The sequence below is a fragment of the Drosophila navojoa genome, chromosome 5 (genome assembly GCF_054131105.1).
Source record: "Drosophila navojoa isolate 15081-1374.11 chromosome 5, UAZ_NAV_1.0, whole genome shotgun sequence".
NCBI lineage: Eukaryota > Metazoa > Arthropoda > Insecta > Diptera > Drosophilidae > Drosophila > Drosophila navojoa.
Window position 1 is genome coordinate 4,639,611 of NC_142893.1, and position 19,928 is coordinate 4,659,538.

The 19,928-nt window shown below is 36.0% G+C and overlaps 3 protein-coding genes across 5 annotated transcripts; 1 reads left to right on the forward strand and 2 right to left on the reverse strand.

Moving 5' to 3' along the window:
- Window positions 1–310: 310 nt before the first annotated feature.
- Window positions 311–5,227, reverse strand: LOC108652689 (uncharacterized). 2 transcript variants are annotated; one of them, XM_089262304.1, is made up of 4 exons: window positions 4,557–5,227; window positions 1,005–1,089; window positions 632–949; window positions 311–569 (listed from the first exon to the last, which is right to left on the reverse strand). In XM_089262304.1, exons 2-4 carry the CDS (start codon window positions 1,065–1,067, stop codon window positions 408–410), a joined length of 543 nt encoding a protein of 180 aa, XP_089118430.1. In that variant the 5' UTR covers window positions 1,068–1,089; window positions 4,557–5,227; the 3' UTR covers window positions 311–407. The 2 variants fall into 2 exon arrangements, with proteins under 2 accessions (XP_089118430.1, XP_089118431.1); XM_089262305.1 differs by lacking the exon at window positions 1,005–1,089.
- Window positions 5,228–9,714: 4,487 nt separating this feature from the next.
- On the reverse strand, window positions 9,715–12,064 carry Gadd45 (Growth arrest and DNA damage-inducible 45). Its single transcript, XM_018106763.3, has one exon. It carries the CDS (start codon window positions 11,620–11,622, stop codon window positions 11,134–11,136), a length of 489 nt encoding a protein of 162 aa, XP_017962252.1. The 5' UTR covers window positions 11,623–12,064; the 3' UTR covers window positions 9,715–11,133.
- A 4,346-nt stretch (window positions 12,065–16,410) lies between these two features.
- Window positions 16,411–18,503, forward strand: Adk3 (Adenosine kinase 3). Of its 2 annotated transcripts, XM_089261878.1 has the most exons (4): window positions 16,411–16,737; window positions 16,819–17,039; window positions 17,112–17,267; window positions 17,346–18,503. In XM_089261878.1, exons 2-4 carry the CDS (start codon window positions 16,960–16,962, stop codon window positions 18,205–18,207), a joined length of 1,098 nt encoding a protein of 365 aa, XP_089118004.1. In that variant the 5' UTR covers window positions 16,411–16,737; window positions 16,819–16,959; the 3' UTR covers window positions 18,208–18,503. The 2 variants fall into 2 exon arrangements, with proteins under 2 accessions (XP_089118004.1, XP_017962251.1); XM_018106762.3 differs by having other exon boundaries at window positions 16,411–17,039.
- The last annotated feature ends 1,425 nt before the right edge of the window (window positions 18,504–19,928 follow it).

Here is a 19,928-nt window from a genome sequence, read left to right on the forward strand (position 1 = left end):
CAAATAAATATATTTCGAGTATAATTATCATAATTTTGTTGTGGATATCTTTCTATCAGTTGAAGCAGTGAAAATGTCATTAAACGATTTTCGCTTATTCATTGATTAAAAACAAAATCAAAAACAAAATTTTAAATTAAAATTGATCCGTATTCAATATTTATGGCAATGGCCAAATTTTCCATAATAATATGAATACGCAACGTTTCTCATTGCTCCTTGAAGCGTTATTCCCTATGCAGAGTTCAAAATATGCCCTGTTTTTATATCCTTTTGTCTCAGTTACTTTTATGATATACTCAAGTTTAAAGAAATCATAGCATTACAATGGAATTTTTATTTTGAGCTTTAAGAAACTCATATTTGACAATACGTAATTGCACTTAAATTCGATATTCCAATTGCAATCAATCGTAGATAAGATCTTGTTTAAAAGTGAAATATACATTCGTGTATATGCTGGGGATATTGTTTTGTTTCCAAGTCAGAACCACTAAATAGTCTCCACTGGGCATAGGCAATTTATAGTTGGAAATGTCCCAGAACATGTCCTTGACAATTAGCATGCCCTGCATTAGAAGCATAGATAGATAGATAGATAGATAGATAGATCATATGAGCTCTTACTCACCGAAAGGGGACACGAATGGTTTATGTTTGTGAAGGGCTTGATGGCGTCATACAATATTTTCACCACGGGATGATTGGGTTTGCGTAAGTAGGCACAGAAATCGATATTATATTCGCCTAACCAGGGCTTGTAGCCATTTCCCCATACCTTCGTTTGCCAATGGAGGTCTAGTTTTTTGGCTGTCTTCAGCAAATTAACCGCAATATTTAGGAGGGTTTTGTTGCGGCTGATCGCACGAAGGCGACACTGATCGATGGCGGACAAGCTTGGGTCTAGGGATCCACATTTAACATTTGTAAACTTCACAGTGGCCTTCATCTGGAAAATACAGATTAAAGAAGATGGCAAGGCAGCTGAATTCAATTTTAATTACGTAAACATTTTCGATTAGAAGCAAATACAAAAGTATTATGGAAGTTTTCCACTTTGGTGTCATCGTTCCAACGGGAGTGATTCGACTAACAATTTCATAGATATACAGTCGATTTAAATATAATACAAGTCAATTGAAATTGTAGAAATCATTTTGGTTTTACTTTTGTTTATTTTTTGGCAATAATTATTATTTTAATTGCTCCATTGGCTAGTATATATACTATATAAGTATCTGTTATTTTGTGTATATTTTTTATTTTATTTATATAATATTTGAAAGAAATCTGGGCCATGCATAAAATGGAATAACAAATTTCAATAATTGTCTAATAATGCTAGACAAAACATTTATTGAGACTGTCAACCGTTATCTTAATCTAGAACTTCATGCAGCAGTAATTGTAGTCTTTAGTTCGTTTCTTCAATAATTCACATAACTCGCTCAGCTATAAGACTCTCTATAATATCGCTAATACATAATAGAGATACTTACAAATAATTTCACCAGCCCATTAAATACTGCCCATATTTGGCGCTACTGTTCGGGTGGTTCCCCCCCGTTTCGGTTCGGCTTTAACTGGGCGCACTTGAGTTTTTGTTTTTCCTCGGAACTGCGTCGTCTGATAAGGTCTCTAAGGTATACATATACACACATATACATACATATAAGTCTAGTCTTTTTATAGCTGATATAAAATTTTCCGCGATTTGTTATTATTATTGCGCTGTTTGCTTATTGTTTTTGCTATTTATGCAGAATTTGTCAACATTTGCTTTTTTACCTTGAGCTAATTTTAGCCCTGCACCAAAGCTATTTTCGTACCTCCTCAGTTTATTTTTGTACATTCCTTACAAGTATTTGCCCATTTACTCGTGTCACATGAAGTATGCGATTGCTGTCATTCAAAGAGAGAGGAGCTCGGGTTGCTAACCTCCTGGAGATAAGCGACCGTCAGCTGAGGGAATGTGGGTCTTTGTGGCGCCTTGAGCATGCTTTGGCCACCCAATCGGAGGCGTGAGACACTCGCTGAATACTCTCGCCCAGTATAACTGATAAGCCGATTAGATAAATGCCCATTGGCCGAGACGAGGGGCAATAGCCGTGCCATGTCTGGCGCATTTCGGCGAATGTAGTATTTTGTTATGACATCTAATTGCACTCGGCTGTAAAATACTTAATCTTAATTAAAGCTGAATTGTTTGTAAAAATAGAGCCATCGATGGCGACAGCTGAAACTATTCTTGGCATGGTTTTCCAGTTACCCACATTACTCATCTTGATGGTCAAGTGCGTTGTTATTGAGGTCTAATTGAACGAGGTTCTTAAAAGCCATTTGTTTGCTTACTACTGTTGTTTATCTTCATGTTATTATTGTTACATATAATGTTCATATTAGTATTAGTATGAGTTAAAGTATATTTGTATTTATTATAATATATTTATTTTTATTTATTTATTTATTTTTTTTTTATTTTATTTTGATTTTTCTAAGATATTATTATCATTTCCTATTTTATTTATCTATTATTTTAATGATGATTCTCATGCTGATTATTGACAATAATATTTGTATTATAATTGAAGACTTTGCACTTTATTGTCTTCTATTTAAAGATATCATCGAGTCCTTTTATATACTCCCACACTTCATTTCAACCACCACGTATGATCCACCACCGACAATAACTAGTTGGGCAATTTACTTGATTTATAACGGTCATTGGCTGCATTGGGCATATTATTTATCGGCGTATATACATATAATATTGATTGGCTAATATCACTGTATTAATATGGCCTATTTGATGGTAAACATAATAAATATAATTGTTGCCACGCCACAGAAATAGAAACATTTTATATGCTCCTGTGCCAAATACATCAGCGAAAAACGTGATCTGCTCGTTAGTCACATGTGGTTTATCACGTTTGCGATAAGCCAAACTAATGACAGTCGTTTCTGTGTGGGGTACAGTTGCTGCTCATATTCAAAAGCATAATTTGCATATATATCGGAATAAACTAGAAATGTCAGTGTGAATATATATTGTATTGCAATCTTTAAAGAACTAGCGAAAGATAAGATGATTAGAAGTTGCTCTTTAACCAGGTTCAAAGTCGCTTGACACTTTTATATATATACTATATTTATGAATAAGATTTAAATGAATCACATGAATTGGCAACTCTACAGGCAGCAGGCATTGATAATTTGAAAGACGATAAGTTTAACGCCTTTCGCTTGAGGTAGCTGCGAGGGGTGCCGCGGGGCGCTGTGGAGCTATCAGCGGCAACAGTGCGTATGCTTGACATACATGCTTTAAAGTTTGCTTCACTTGGCAAACACATATGTATATGTATGTAGATTGGCAACAGCTAATACATAAACATTGGCTGTTGCTATGGCATTTAGGTTACTTTTAGAGCCTATATACAGACATACATAAACAGCTGTCTATAGAGAAAATTATACAATGCAGCGAGCTGTGACATGAAATTCCGCAAAGTTATCGAACCTTAAAGAGTTAGTATAAACAAATAATGAGTATATGTTTGATTATGATTATCATTTGAAACCTGTTAAATTTAATAAAACATATTATGAAAACATTTTAATGAGTTCTGCGAGCTATGCTAATTCATGCTAGCCAGCCAAATTTATCTAGAATTAGCACAAAAATAACTGGATTTACTTTGAATAGGTTTATTAAAAAGCTCTTGGCAAAGAGAACATAAAATTGAAATTTATACATATGTGTATACATACATGTATGTAGGCGTGGAACTATCGCGAATCAAAACAAAACAAAACAATTGTTAAGCACCAAGAGAAATATAAATTTGAGATAAAAATATACATGTGATTTTTAATGCTTCTTTCTTTTTCTCTCTACATATAAAGCTTCGAAATTTGTGATATTCCCCCTTAACGTCATGAATATGTTTTCGTCACGGGTTCCCATGTGACGTGATATGTATAATCTCGCGTAGGTCTACATTGTTTAGATTTGAAATTTTGAATATTTATATACTACACATTGACTCGATAATAAAATTTTGGTGTATAGTATTTCCCCTGTGCGATTCTTAGGAAATGTAGGTTCCAATGTGACGTGATATATATAATCTGGCGTAGGTTTTCAATGTTTAGATTTGAAATTGTGAATATTTATAAACTTTTGTGTATAGTACTTCCCCTGTGCGATTCTTGGGAAATGTAGGTGAATTCTTTTGTTTATTTGGCAATTTATTTACTGCAGCCCCATAAATGCGGTTTAAATTATGATATACCCGATCGGCGCATACAGTTAGGTGTAAAAGTAAGCGTATAAGCCGAGCATGTTGACAGTTTCCCGATGCACTTCATTAAGGAATATCGCTATAGCTTCATTAAACAAGCGTTTAATGTGACATAAACGTTAAAGTTTGGATTTAAATGCGGTCATTAAGTCGTATTAATACATCCCGTAATATCCAGTCGATGTTTTGGGGATGAGCCGCAATCTGTTCTGCTTGTCGGGGGATAAGCAACAGCTAAATTTGACTTACGTGAGAAAGTTTTATGACATTGACGCAAGCTCTGCTGGCTGGAAGTTTCTTTTGTGGATGGGTGGCTTTGGGTGGCTCAGCCTGCGGTAACGGTAAACACGGTCACACGCTGCGTATGCGCAACGACTTGCGTAAGCAAACAGACAACGGCAACATGTGCACAATTCCTGCGATTGTTTTTCAAGAATTTTATAACGTTTCGTACGTTCAATAAAAAACGAATAAAAACAAAACAAAACAGTCAAACGGAACTTTTACAGTTGCACATTGTTCGCTCGAAACGTGCTCGGGCATGTCGCACAACAGGTGGAAGCCCCCACCCAGAACCCTGAGTTGAACAGCCCTTGGCGCTCTCTATCTCGCAATATTGCTCTCGCTTTCCGTCCATCTCACTCTCACTCTCTCTCTCCGTCTCTCTTGCTAGCTTTTTTCACAGTCCTTATCAGCAAACAATTCAAAGTTTCTTTGCTGCCTGGCACGCGCTGTACGAGCAAGTCGAAACAAGTTGAGTTGAGTGGAGATAACGATGCTATCGAAAATCAACTGTGAACGCCCCGTCGCATTCTTGTGAAATTCAGCGCATTTATGTTAACTGACGCCGTCTCTGCAAAAAGCGCTCGAAGCGACCCCCAGAAGAGAAATCAATGGCAGCCCAATTAACTAAAACTAGTTGAGAGTGGAAGTGGCTTGAGTGTGCCGAACGGGCAAATACCCTGTAGACGTGATAGTAGTTTTAATATGTGGAGCTAAGAACTTTTATGTTTAAAGCAAAAGATTAGTATTTTTAAATTATTAGACTATATTATCTATATTAGACTAATATTTTGTTGCCCAGAATCAACTAGACTAACTGAAAGTCTGCCTAAAATACAAAAATGTAATATGAAAATAATGTTTATATCTATTTTTTTTTCTTTATTTATTTTTTTTTTTTCTTCATGACATTCATAATTTATCAAAACAGTTTAATAGTCTATATACTCTCAGCAATTCCAATTAAATTACAGGGTATCAAAGATTAAATAATATAGCACGATCCAGACAGCAGACAGCAAAGTGTGATTATTATATTTATGTATGCCAACACACGCATTTCACAAACGTAAACGTGGTGTTAATTCGACTTTGTTGGGGACTATGCTCATTTTTTTTATCGATTGGGTTTGCTTACATGGTGGCTGAATTCAGACTATTTAATCTAGTGCACAGGTGCAATTGCGCTTCAGCGGACATAGAGCAAATAGAGCACACACAAAAAGTCTCTAAAATATTCATATTTGGCTTTATCATTGGCAGCGTTGCTATTATCTTTCTAGCTCTATCCCTGTCTTTATGGCTCCTGCTTTCTTGCTCTACTCACAATTAATTCGATGCGCAGTTCATGGTTGAAATTTTTCCGCAATGGATTGTTGGGAATGTGCAAGATATCTAATACAAATAGACTTTTGTTTCCAGGTCAGAGATCTGTTCCAATTGTTTACACAATGAATTTCAACAGAATTCGGAATACGGAATTCCATTTATATAGAGCAAACAAGCCAGAAGTCTAATAATTATGGTCAAACACTTTGTATGTGTGTGAGAAATTCCCGTGCCTGACCTTGGACTCTTATTGGAGTGGGGCCACAATCTCTCTTACTGCAAAGTCACAGTTACTAGGTCTTGTTTGTGCCTGATAAGGCCTTTTTGTCGTCTGTTTGAAGTACTTTTCACTTTGGGATCTTCAGACAAATGCATATAAAAGTGCTTAATTGATTGAGTGAATTGCGAAATGGGTTTTCTCTTATTGATTTTTGAGAGAAATTTCTTCATAAATATGTAATATGAATATATGCACACACACACACATATATATATTTATGTATGTATGTGGGCAGTATCTGTGATTGCTCAGCACGCGCCTCGCATTGATTTAATTTCGCAAATATTTGAAAAGTTACAGGGAAAATTTTTAGAAATATTTGTTTGAGGAAAGTATTGTATATTTAGGCGATATATCGTATTTAGCTAAGGGCTTTACATTATTTGAGTTTTACAATGCCCCAATATGGTCTGGTATTGGTTGTTTGTGTAACTTAAGTAAATGTGCAATATTTGTTATTCGAATTTATAAAGCTTATCAGTTGTTAATTAAATGCATTTAAATGAGATGCTTAAGTGAGTTTGTTGTTTTAATATATACATACATATATATACATATTTGTAAATATGTACACATGCTTAAGGTTTATCAATTGCTTCCACGAATTTTCCATAAATAAACCATATCAATTCTTGCCAAGCAATTGAAGCATTCATTAAAGAAATACGCCCATATATATAATATTGTATATAATTTTATTAATACAGTTCCGAAAAATACCTCATAAAAAGTGAATGCACTTTCATAGTAAACGCGATTGCAGGTTTTATTTATATTATCTATATATTTGTTTATGGGAATCTCCGTCGCTTATTTTTCTGCTCTAGGCAGTAAATTATGTAATGTGTGTGTGTGTGTGTGTTTGTGTGAAAAAATCAAAACCGGTTATAAGCAGTATTCCATTCATCGTATAACTATATTTCACCCGCTCGGACCCAGCGCGTCTCGTGCCCAGCGCGTCTCGTGTGTGTATTTGTGTCTGTGTAATCAATTGATGCGGCGCAGTGGAAAGGTTCAGAGCGGTTCAAACAAATACAATTAACTAAATATATAATAATCGTAAACAAATCACAAAAAATATGCGTGCCAGCCAGCTGCTATATATTTGATAGATTGATATGATATACTAAATTTTGGAAATTTTTGGAAGTTATCTGTGGCCATTGGCACAAACAGATCAATTAATACCCGGTAGACGTCAGATAAAACCAAAAAAAAAAATTAGGTATAAATAGGTTATTTATTTATGTACATATTTCATCTTCTTAAAAATAAATATCCGCTTTTTAGTGACATTTCTTGTTAAACTCAATGAGAAGCCAATTGAATGTGTTAACTTTTTCTTAACTTTATTTTTGGGTGCTTGGTGAATCCCAGTTACTGCAAAGTTGGCCTAATAAGCAAGACAAACGTTCTTATCTCATTGCGAAAATGGGAGGGTTTCCATAGAAATTCCCAGCGATAACTCACTTGCCATATAATAAATATAATCCATGTTTAAGTGAATATTGATAAGCTCTGCTGTCTTTTTATTAGAGTATTATAAAGTCATATATAGTATTTGTTTTTATGTGGAATAGAGGCAACGAGAATAATTCAGTTCAAGCGAATCTCGTGTATTTGAATAATATTATTCAATTACAACTAAAAACATGTTGGCGCGCGTAAATGGAAATCCTAATCAAAGTAAACAATAACAAAATATAAATATGAAAAAAAAAAAAAAACAGGGTTAGCTGAACTGAAATCCAGTTTATTTAGTGAGTTTAAGTTTGAGCTATATTGAGTTGTATATTTCAGGTTTGCTTGTAGGGTAGTCAGTGGGCAAACAACTACCCCTCTCTCTAATTAGCAAGTTGAGAAGTTGAAAAGTTGTCGCTAAAACTGGAAACGTAGTGCTTTCAGCTAGCTAACGGATACATTTGACGGATACATTTGAGAATATGCTAATTTATTGTTAGTTTGAGCTTAGCATGAATCGATATCAAGCATTATGAATCGATGTGAATCATTACCTTCGACGACATCTCAATTGTTTCTCATTAGACTTCGGTCGGGTAGCTATTAAGCTGAACGGTTTATTTTTACTTGAAAATATGCTAATTTCTCACTGGCTGGGGTCAAGCTGTAAGCATCGATACTAATCGGTATTAATCGATATATATTTGTATGATTCATTGCCTTCAACGATGTCACCATTGTCGCTCATCATCTTTTCCGCTTGATTGTTCGCCTTGGCTCGTGCTCCCAGCACTCGTTTGCTTAAGTTTTTTGAATATATTTTTTTCTACTCAGTCACGCCTTATGTGGATTGTGAACTACCTGAGCAAACGTTGCATTCACCATGCCCTCCTAAATGGTATTTGGCCTAGGATTTCCCCACTCACACAACAAATCGAGCTGTTCAATGAATGTTACTCATGACTTGGCAAAAATGCTTACATAGAGTTTGCCTCAGCTGTGTTCTTTGGAATTAACGCAGCAGGTGTAAAGTACGCTGATGATCTACCTGTTCGTGCATGTCTAATATTGACTGAATAAACTGAACTGAAACTGGCTGAGCAGCTGATTAACGGGCAATACAAACTAGCAATGTACCGCATTGTATAACTGATCAACGAACTGCACCTGATCAGAGGTAAGCGTCAATCTGGGCAAATTAGCAATGTTTTTGCTTCAAGCATGTAAGTTACTAATTAATGGGTTCATGTGAAATGGCATTTTATATAATTGACTTAAGTAGCGCTCCAAAGTGTTACATTTAGGGTAAATAGAGCCCTTTTAACAGCAGCAAATGTACATTAATTTCAATAATTCTTTGAACTTTTTCTCGTAAATTATTTTGCGTAATTTTTCATTTATAATTAATAAACAGATCAATTGGAAGCTCAAGAATATAATATGTATATAAGTTAAGAAAATGTAAAAGACTTAAAATGAATGTATAAATATTATGTAATCATAAGAGAAATTCGATTGTCATTGTACTTGAAAACAAAATATATATAAATTTAATAAAATATATAAAATAGGGAATTGATAAAAAAGACTTTCCAATTAATTATAAAATAATAAAAAATCAATAAGAATTTAAAATGGCTAAGAAATTATTATTATTTGTATTTATTATTATTATTTTTTTATTTCTTCTTGAAAAAAAAAAAAAAAAATAATAAGATGAGTTTAGACAAAACTTGAATTATTATTAATATTAATAAATATATAATTTAATTTTTAAGCCAGTGTAAAAAAATATATGTATATGAAATATAAGCTGTCTCTCTTTAAAATGTAAATGCCTTACGTAAACTAGCATAAATGATATTAATTGTTAATAATTTAAGATCATAATATTAATATTATACATACATATACATGCACATGTATGTACACATAATTTCAGATAATTTTTTTATTATTACATACATACATATGTATGTATGTACATATATGTCTGTCTCAAGCTAATTAATAGCCAATTATACTAATTTCTTTGTTTTTGTTTTTTTGAATTCATTTTATTTTTTTTTTCCATTTACAAATTGTCTCGAGTTTCAGTTTAGAGCTAACTGACCTATACAAGTTATACGTGGCTCTTAGCAACTCCCAAGATGATATGTTGCAAATTGTTGTTTTAGCTTCTTGTTTCAGACGAGCTCTGCAAACAAATTTTTCCATGTTTAATGGCACGAAGTCGCGCTGTCTGGATCGCTGGCATTGATTATATTAACATGTCTCTGGCTGAAGCGTGCACGTAGTGTCCATATAAGGTGAACGTTTTAATTGGCCACTTTACAGCTTTGATTCAGACCATATAAGCAGTATATACACACATGTGCATACACATATACCTGTCTGTATGCATGTATGTATGTAAATGTGGCACATGCATAGGCTTGATAAGAGCGTGCCCATAAATGAGATTCATTGGGGGAATACCGCTGATAAAGCGCTTTAAATATTGATTGATATTCCGCTGAGATTTTCGGACTTAAGGTGTTTCTATGAATTTGACGTCAAGAATTTGTCATTCGAATTCCAAATTGGCTGTAAAATAAAGAGCTGAAAATTTGTATAAATAAGAAGATTTTTGAGGGTTTTCTTTTTTAAGTTTTTTTATTTTTCTTTTCAAAAAATTCTTTTCTTTAATTTTGTGACTTAAAATTAAATAACATTTTTTTGTTGGTTTTTTTCAATGTTTTTCTCTTTTGTACAATTTCTACGCCATTATATGAAAAGCTAGCATAACAAAACTTTAACTTTAACATACAAATTACAATATTTTTTTTACATATTTTTTTTTTTTTTAATTGAGTGTATTACAATTTATGCGTAAATCTGTTCAACGAGAACGAAAAATTCGCCATTATCAATAATCTCTCTCTTAGTAAAAAAAATATAAAAACCAGCAGCTTGTCACGCGCTTAAACGTGTGCCGTTGTGTTGGTGTGTTGCTGTATTGGTGTATGGCTGTATTGGTGCCAGATCAAAGAGAGTGGGAGCTTGAGAGAGTGCATGCACTTCCGCAGCAGCTGTTGTTGCTGCTGCCACGGCTGCTGCTTGTTGCTTGTTACTTTTTGCTTTTTCTGCTGCATTCTCGTCTGCTCCAACGAAGGTCGTTGTCGCCATCGATTGCCATTGCCTCTCTCTGTCTCTCTCGCTCACTCTCTAGCATAATTCAACGTTTCGCAGCGACTTTAGCTTTCGCTGCTCTCCTTCTTCCAGCTCCTTCTATATACACTTATACATATGCATATATATATGTTGTATTATATGTAATTGGAATCTGTCCCAACGTCGGTTTCCGCAGAACTCTCCAAACGTTCGGGTACATTAACCTTGTCTTAACTGGTTGATTGTTCGATTTAAACCCATGTTTAGCCCCACTGTGACGGGCTGTTCAACTCATAGCTGCTGCCATCTCTCCGAACGCGCCTACACCGCGGGCAGCTGGACAATGGGATGTTGGGGCGCATCCCAATGTGCCTCGCAGTAGTCGACCAGTTGATTTTCGGCCTTGTTCAGCTGCTCCTCGTTCTGCTCGCCTGCCCAGGTTTTTTGGATCAGGCAGCACGACTCGATGCTTTCCTGGCCCAGAATCCGGCTCAGCTTGGTGGCGTCGTCCACCTTGATGACATAGATATCGTTCTCATAGCAGAACGCCTCCAGCAGCACCTCGTGCATGTGTGTGGCCGAATCGCCATCTTTTGGCACGGCCATCAGGCAAAACAATGAACCCTCTGGTGATTTGGAGAGGGTATTGATCGCGGCCGAGAGACCGACAATGACGCGAGCCTCCGATTGGGCACGCAGCAGAGCCGTTTTAACGGTACGTCCGATAGGCATGGCGCACTCGGTCAGCTCCAGGCTGTTGTTGTTGTGGTTGTGATAGTGATGCATGTTGGCTGATTCCTCAACGACCATATTGGAGTTGTTAATCTCTTCTGATTTTGTCACTTGAGCTTGAGCTTCAGCTATTTTTGTAGCTTCTCTTTGCACTTTCTGTGTTTGCGTAACGCACACTTTGTCTCGGCTTGGCACTGCTTTGTTTTTCTTGTGGTTGCTAATGTCTTATTTAGCGTTAGTCAATTTTTGATTAGCTTTTAATTGTTGTTTTTTGTTTTGTTTGCGAGTTTATGGTTTGGCAATTTGCGCTCTATTAACTTTTGCTTATGAAATTCTTTTCACGTTGACGTTGGTGCGCTTTGAAATCCGTTCAACCGTTTCGCTTGCTGCCTGTTTCAATTTTGATTTTCAATTTCACAATGAATGCCAAACGATAGCGACGGCCCGCTTTTATAGCAACGCTCTCGCCGCGTACGAATTTCATAAGAGGAGAGACACGATTGAACATGTGCTGACGCTTGCTCTCTCTCTCTCGATGGCTGAGCAGAGCTTTTTTCGAATTTTTGCACGCAGCAGATAGCCGGCGTACTTGCTCTCACTCTCGTTCGCTCTCTCGAAAAGTGTATGTGTGTGTGTGAGTATGTGTGTGTGTGTGCTTTATTCCAAGTAATTTTTTCGCTTGACACCTCCGTTCGCGCTCTAAATTTGAAGCTTCAGCAAGTTTTTTTTATGCCTTTTTGTTGCTGGCTTTTGCATGGATGCCGCCAAAGATTTCCGTTAATTTTGGCAATTAGCAAAGTTTATTTCGTGCCTCCTCTGTGGCTTTTATTACGCACTGCAGCCGCTTACCTTGCCCTTTTAGCTCAAACTCATCTCGTCTCAATGCCGCTCTTTGGGTGCGCGCTCTGAGCACAGCTTGAGTGCATATCTATATGATAGTGTATGTGTGCATCCCAGTTGAATGTTCGTTCGAACTTTTACTCTCAATGAATTGCCTTGATATCGAGCAATCTGTTTTCGTTGAATTTGTTAATCATTTTAAATTTCCCTCAAAATTCGTAGTGTCACACACAGATTTTTGGGGAAAATTCAGCTAGCTGCTCAATTCGTGTCTGATTATAGCCCATTTAACGGTAATCATCAATTTTCAGCATTCGCTTTTCACGCGAACTCAAGCTGATGGCTGGTCATGCATTTGGCTATGCGCCAAAGTGGTCAACAGGTCGTGCCAAATGACTCAAAGGTAGCATAAGAGCATTTATGCTTAAGTCGATTACAAACATACTTACATACATGTACGTGCATGTATACACATATACATATGCGCATATGTATGCAGAGCTGACGTCAAATTGGGTCCGCGGCGCACGTTGCGTATACTTGATGTCTGTGCGAAAGTGTTTTGCTGTCTCATTGTTTAATTAATGTGCGCGCGACAAACACATAAAATTGTGTTTGGCATTGTTATTGTTGTTGTTGTTGTTGCTGTGCTTTTTTTTCGCTTGAAACTTTAGTGAATGAATACCAGTCCAGGGGGTAAATACGTACACATGGGAAACCAGCCAAAAAAAACCAAGCACCATAAAGACACTCAAATATATTGTATATTCTCTGTGATGATGCATTTGTTAAATTTATATAGACGCGTATAATTCAGTTTCAGGAACTATTATGCATTGGGCACAGCTGCCTCATCTGGCAATTGGCATCAATTGAAAGTCTGTCAAGCGGCAGTTCATTTACCGTTATGGCGTTGGCGTTCACATGCTTTTTTCTGTTTCTTGGCTTCTTTTGCACTTGTTTTTGTATTTTATATTCGATTTTGTTGTGCGAGCATTTTTTGTATTTATGCTGAGCGTTGTTTTTTTTCAGAATAATATTTTTGTAATTAGCCTGACCTGACCAAAGGCACGTATATACAAATAAATGAAATACAATATGAAATATGCAAAAAATCATGTGAAATTCAATTGATGAAGTAAATTTTATACACATTTTGGTTGAATGTACGACAATTTGTCAGTGATTTACGTATTTCTTGGAAATCACCAAGGAATTTATTGTGTTTCACTTAGGCCAGCTATAACTCTGCCTTTCTTACCTTAAAACCAATGCGAAATAAAGTTCCCACATTAAAAGCAAAGCCAATCGAGTTTAATGAACTTCGTGGAAAAACAAAATTTATAATTTGATGTGCAATATTTGTTGAACTCAATGAACTGTCCGTAAACAAATATGAAAACAGTAAGTATGTACATAGAGAAAAGGGCTTAGCTGGCGTTATTGGGGCAAGCGGTTAATCACCCGGTATATCTTCCATACGTAAAGATCTTCTTGAAAACACTGACCTATCTGAAGTCTAAATATAAATATTGTTAACTTGCTGCGCATAAACAACGAAAAACACGGCTTGCAAATTTTCGCCTAGCTCAGCTCAAAAATACAATTGAGGCGTAGGAAACAATAACAATAACAAGGAAAAGAGAACAGCAAATGGCATACTATATTTATACGTATATATCTTGGATCAGGCCACAGAATTTGCGCGCCAATTTTTCGATGGCCAATGAACTTCGGCCACGCCTCAGTGTTGTTGACAAACGGGAAAGTGCACTGCAACAACATTTACAGTGAGCTCTACTTTAAAGTACAGCCAAATTAAGCAACTGCAACTGCATCGTGACAGACTTGCCCCCAAAATAAATAAAAATAAAAAAATCATATATTTGGAGCTCAAAGCTTTGTTATTGTGAGCCTGTGAAATTTTATTTTAAGCACATTTTGTTTGCATGTTAAAATAAATTATATTATACATACATATATGTATATAACATTAAGGCTTTCAAAAAATGTCAAGAAAACTTTATTTATTTATGAGAAGCTTTTTGATGCATTTTTTAATATTTATATTATTTTTAGACATTTTATATTATATTGGTTGTTTTTTTTATACAATTCCTAAAAAAAAGTTTAATGCAAGCATGACACATTTATTGCTAAAATGAAAATTACTTAAGTAAAAGTATATATTATATTTTATTAGAATTAGTATTATATATTTTCTCTTTTCAGTACACAAACAATTTATTTATAGTATTTTATAATTTTTAAAATTTTAGCCCAGTTCAGAATTCTTCCTGCTGAACATTCTACATACATATGAGTAATTTGTTTTATATACTCCAAATTTTAATCTCGAAATTTCCTTTGCAATAGAAACAATGTAATGCAAATAGTACATTAATCAATCCAATTAATCCATAGACTAATCTCGAAATTTCCTTTGCAATAGAAACAATGTAATGCAAATAGTACATTAATCAATCCAATTAATCCATAGACTACATTCATGTTCGATTTTCTGCTGGATGCGAAGTATATATGTATGTGCAAGAAGGTAAAGAAAAACACGTATCAAATATCACTGTAGTTGAGTTTCAGTTACATGCGAATAACGCATGATGCACAATGGAAAATAGGTAGGGGTTTCGTATAGCTTCTACCTGTTCGTCTTGGCTTATGGGCTGCTACATGCCACACCGAAACAAGTGGCCGTCGCATGGCTAATGATGGAATTCTCACATTCGCGCTGAGTCATGCCGCTCAACTAAAAATATGTTCGACATGACTCAAAAGACCAAATCTTGTCACTCAGCGATGGACTGGCCGGTGCATGGCTACGGCAGAAAACAGGTTTACTCGAATTCCCTTTAAAATACACGCATACACACATACGCACCCATACACAAACGGTCAACGTACATACGCATTTTTATGGATCCATACCGATATGGAAGGCAAGTCCAAAGTTCGATTGCAATACCTGACGCGCTTTGCGTTCGCTTTGACTGTGTCGCGTTTCCACTCACGTGCGCTGCTTTAAGACCAGTTAAGAGCGCCACTGAGAGAGCTCAAAACCTGGTCAAGTTTTCAAGCTGCAATTATGTATGTGCAAGATATGTGTTTAAGGGGAATTTCTTAGTATTGGGTAAACCCTAGTGCAGAATAAGGTTGAATGCTTTATCAAAAGACTCAATGTCTTGCGATGCAGAGATGCCAGAGACTTTTTTTTATCTACGCACAGCTTCTGTATTTTTTCGCTGCATACAAAAAAGAAAACGATTCGTGTAGGCATATGAGAAAATTCCCCCCAAATGATTGAAGCGCATATTTGTGTGGTATCGTATAAATAACTAAAAAAGTACTACTCTGAGTGGTAAGTCCCAAAGAAATTGTAGTTTTCTTTATATTATCTAAATTTCCATTTAGTCAATCTATATAATTTAATTTCATTAAAATTAAAAATTTTATATATTTATTAAAATTAAAAATTTTATATATTTATTAAAATTACAAATTTTATATATTTATTAAAATTACAAATTTTTTTTATATGTTTCATTTCTTATATTTATTTTAAGATGTACAATGATTTATTGTTGTTGTTTTAGTTGTTATATATAAAAAACCATTTTGTTAGTTTTCGATTTAAATTAAAAAATAAAATCTCTTTTGAAATCTTTTTATGAAGTCATAAACAAAATAAATGTATTCATCAAATGTTTGATTAAAATTTTTCAATAACCACAAAGATTTTCAATCGGCGTGTTCTTTATAAATTACCCTGTAGTTCACATGCCTTATGGTAAAATTTCCTCATTTTGAATTTAATTAAGCAACCAGCAAGCATTTTTAACGGATTTTTTCCTCTTCAAGCAAGTTGGCAGCACAGCTCGCTCACAAAAGCTCAAGGTTATGCCGAAAGCTTTTGCTTGGGCATTTGTTTTGCCGGCAAACGAACAAAGCTCTGCTGCTTCTTACACATAAACAAATGCCAGCTAACAGCTGACCTTTTGCGAAATCAGTGTTGAATAAGATCTAAAGAGTGTCTACTCTTTTTTGCACGTTGCGGAATTGTATTATTCTAATACCAACAATTATTGTTATAATAGAGCAATTTAACGCATTCCTGATGTTTTTCGATTTGAACTTTAAATGCGGCACAGGGTGACTCATTAGAACAAATCCCACATTGTCTGGCACGGTGAAAAGCTCTGTGATGTAATCACGAAGAACGAAAAGAAGTCGAAGAAAAAGCAGCCAAAAATCTAAAAATATGACCACCGACAACAACAACAACAGCAACAAGAACAGAAGCGAAACAATAAACGAAGTTTCAGACCTTTTCTTTGTGCGAGCTTCAAAGTAATTCAGCATCGGAATGGAAGTACATATACAAATATATATAAGGTATATACATATAAATACTCACAGCGAAACCGGCTCGAGCATTCAGTTCGTCGCTGGCTGACGGAAGTGACGGAACCGCCAGAGCAGCGAAATTTGTTCAAATAGAGCGCGGCCTTCAGACATTCGAGAGGGGAAATTTGATTTGTTGAATCGATTTTAAATACAATGGAGTACCTGCAATCTGTCTATGAGAAAATCTTTGGAGCCGATGAGCCGTCAGATGCCGCACAAATTTGTTATGATACGTGAGTATGCGTGGGCGGGTTTTTCCCCATTTGAAATTGACTAAATGCTAATTTTTGTAATCTTCTGGGCAGGCCCCGCAAGGTCGTTTGCTTCGGCAATGCTCTGCTGGATCGCACGGTGAAGCTAGAGGATCCAGAGCTGCTGCAACGCTATGATCTGAAGCTGGGCTCCAAGGGGGAAATGGAGCTGGAGCAGCTAAACAAAATTGCCGCAGATGCAGCTAATGGGTAACTCATTCTCAGACAGTTGTTAATTGAAATACGTATATATAGATTTCTATATTTTCGTATATGTTTTTCTTTTAGCTCCAGTTGTTTAATCAATCCGGGCGGTTCCGCATTGAATACGGCGCGTATTCTGAAACATCTCGGCACAGATGCCCAGTTCTTTGGCTCGATTGGCAGCGATAAGCATGGAGAGGAGCTGCGCTCCCTGCTGCTGGAGTGCGGCATCGAGGCACGCCTGCAAGTGGTTGACGATGTGCAAACGGGTCAGTGTGTCTGCTTCATGTACAAAGACAGTCCCACGCTCTACGCTAACATCGGCGCATCCGCCCACTTCTCTCTTCAAGAGCTGAAGCGCGCTGCTTTGCATGACACACAAAGCTTTCTGCGTCCGATTGAGCGTAGGCAAATTCTTTATGTGGAGGGCTTCTTTGTGCCGTATCGCAAAGAGGTCTGTGACTATATACTGATGCACCTGGTGCGAGAGCGTCGTTACCTGGCATTGAATCTCAGTGCTCCCTACATAGTGCGCCAGCACTCGCAGGAGATGCTGCAGCTGGCCCACCGGGCGACGTTCATATTCGGCAATCGGCAGGAGTTTCAGGCACTGGCCGACGTCGCCGGCTGTGAGACCGTGGAGAAGCTGGCCAGCCAGCTGCTGGAGTTGGGCCAGCCCAAGATCCTGTTGATCACAAATGGCGATGCAGGAGTGCAGCTGGCCACCAACTATGTGGCAGAGCGCGCACCACCCGGCGATTTGCGATTCGAGGATTTCAGAGCACAACGCGCCGAGCAGCTGGTGGACGCCACAGGAGCTGGCGATGCATTTGCTGCGGGCTTCCTGCACGCCTGGCTGGAGAAACGTTCGCTGACCGAGTGCGTCCGTTTGGCCAGCAATGTCGCCTCCAAGGTGGTCACACAGGTGGGCTGTAATCTGCCTTAGCTCGCACCGGGAGACCCGCTCACTTTATGAGATGTGGGTCAGACAAAGAGAAACTCAGCGACACCAAAGTAGGCCTTCATTGCACCAATATTATATAATATAGATATTAATATATGTATACGAATATGTACATATGCCTGTGTGTACATATGCTTTTGTACTTAGTTCCTCATGATGCGACAATGCACTCAGTGAGTAATCTATTCGCTCGCTCGGATTGAAGCAATATCAAGCAGAAAATATTTGCAAGTCAAAAAAAAAAAAAAGCCACAATAAATATTTCCATAAAAAAATAAGGTGACAAATTAAACATTTTTTCTTTATGAGTAATTAGAAATCAAAACTAATCATTTTTAAGAAACCACGCAAAGTAAGTAAGTATAAATATATAACAAAGTATATATAAATATATATAAGGTATAAATATCTAACAAAAAAATCATTATTAGTAAACCGAATTGAATCACTTCCATTGGTTTCTTTTTAATATTGTTTTGAATTGTTTGTTATTGTATAATGAAATTTTCAATCTGTAGAAGTTGAATCTCTCAAATTATTCTACTTGGGCACTTAAGGCAATTAATTTAGAACCGCGCGGGCAAAAAAAAAAAAAAAAGCTTAGCGAGCTACAGATTAACCATATACACGATATATTTATATACATATACATAATATCATACATACATATGTATTCAGACGCTCTCAGATAAAACTGCTGCAATTTTAATAAGATATACCTACATAAAAATATCATATCGAATTCTATATATTTGTTGTATATTTTAATTAAATTAGATATATTTATATATGTATTTATTTTATATTTATTTTTTTGAATGTATAGCAAAAAAATTTTGAACAAAAATATTTTTAACTTATTTTAGACATTCTTATCAGAATTTTTATTTTTGTATACATATATACCTAAGATTTTTATAAATATAATAGCTGTATGTATTTTATAAACTTTAGTATGCAAATACTTAATTATATATATATATATATTGAAAATCAAGTATTTGCTCCCGTTATATTTATTATTATTATTATTTTTTAAAATTTATTTTCATCATATTGTGTAAAGTATATGAATTCTTTATAAATTCCGGTTTCAGCAATATGCAGTCAAGGCCAATTTAAGAGCAAATTGCAACTTTGTTTTTTGCTCTTAGAGAAATGTATATACACTTTCTTAGAGAAATTTATATACACTTTACTGCATGGTTTTATTTTGTGTAAACAATCACATCGCATTATCTTATGTTGACTTATTCACGGGCTGCCCACATCCATAAGTCTGAGCGGGATATGATGCCATAGCTCTAAATCTAGCATGTCTAGATATCATCAAAGCGAATGTTTCATTGTTGTCGTTGTTGTTTATCTGCGAATGGGGGGATTGCTCGCAATCGCCATTAGAATTGGCATTGAAGGCGGTGCGGTTCGGTAGTCAGCATTCGGTCTGTGGCAGCAAGTCACACGTGTTTGCAAATCGTTAACAAAACTAAGCCGCATTAGCCAGGCTGCTTGACTCGCTCTTGTTAGAAATGGGGGGCCAGAACAGAGAGCGTCTGCGAGCAGCTGATGCAAAAGCCAACTAGCTAGAGATGGACTGGAAATGTGGTATGAAGGGGAGAATACAAAAAATGTAGATATATAAATTGTATAGATGGTACAAGGTGGTACAAAAAAAATATATGTATAGAGAGTAAAAAAAAAAA

What these genes read in the sequence shown, in the direction of transcription:
- LOC108652689 (XM_089262304.1), bottom strand. Translation starts at nt 1,067, where the DNA reads ATGACACCAAAGTGGAAAACTTCCATAATACTTTTGTATTTGCTTCTA. An exon ending in TTCTAATCGAAAATGTTTAC is followed by an intron (nt 950 to 1,004) that starts GTAATTAAAATT and finishes TGTATTTTCCAG; the next exon opens with ATGAAGGCCACTGTGAAGTT. An exon ending in ACCATTCGTGTCCCCTTTCG is followed by an intron (nt 570 to 631) that starts GTGAGTAAGAGC and finishes CTTCTAATGCAG; the next exon opens with GGCATGCTAATTGTCAAGGA.
- Gadd45 (XM_018106763.3), bottom strand. Translation starts at nt 11,622, where the DNA reads ATGGTCGTTGAGGAATCAGCCAACATGCATCACTATCACAACCACAAC.
- Adk3 (XM_018106762.3), top strand. Translation starts at nt 16,960, where the DNA reads ATGGAGTACCTGCAATCTGTCTATGAGAAAATCTTTGGAGCCGATGAG. An exon ending in GCACAAATTTGTTATGATAC is followed by an intron (nt 17,040 to 17,111) that starts GTGAGTATGCGT and finishes TCTTCTGGGCAG; the next exon opens with GCCCCGCAAGGTCGTTTGCT. An exon ending in GCCGCAGATGCAGCTAATGG is followed by an intron (nt 17,268 to 17,345) that starts GTAACTCATTCT and finishes TTTTTCTTTTAG; the next exon opens with CTCCAGTTGTTTAATCAATC.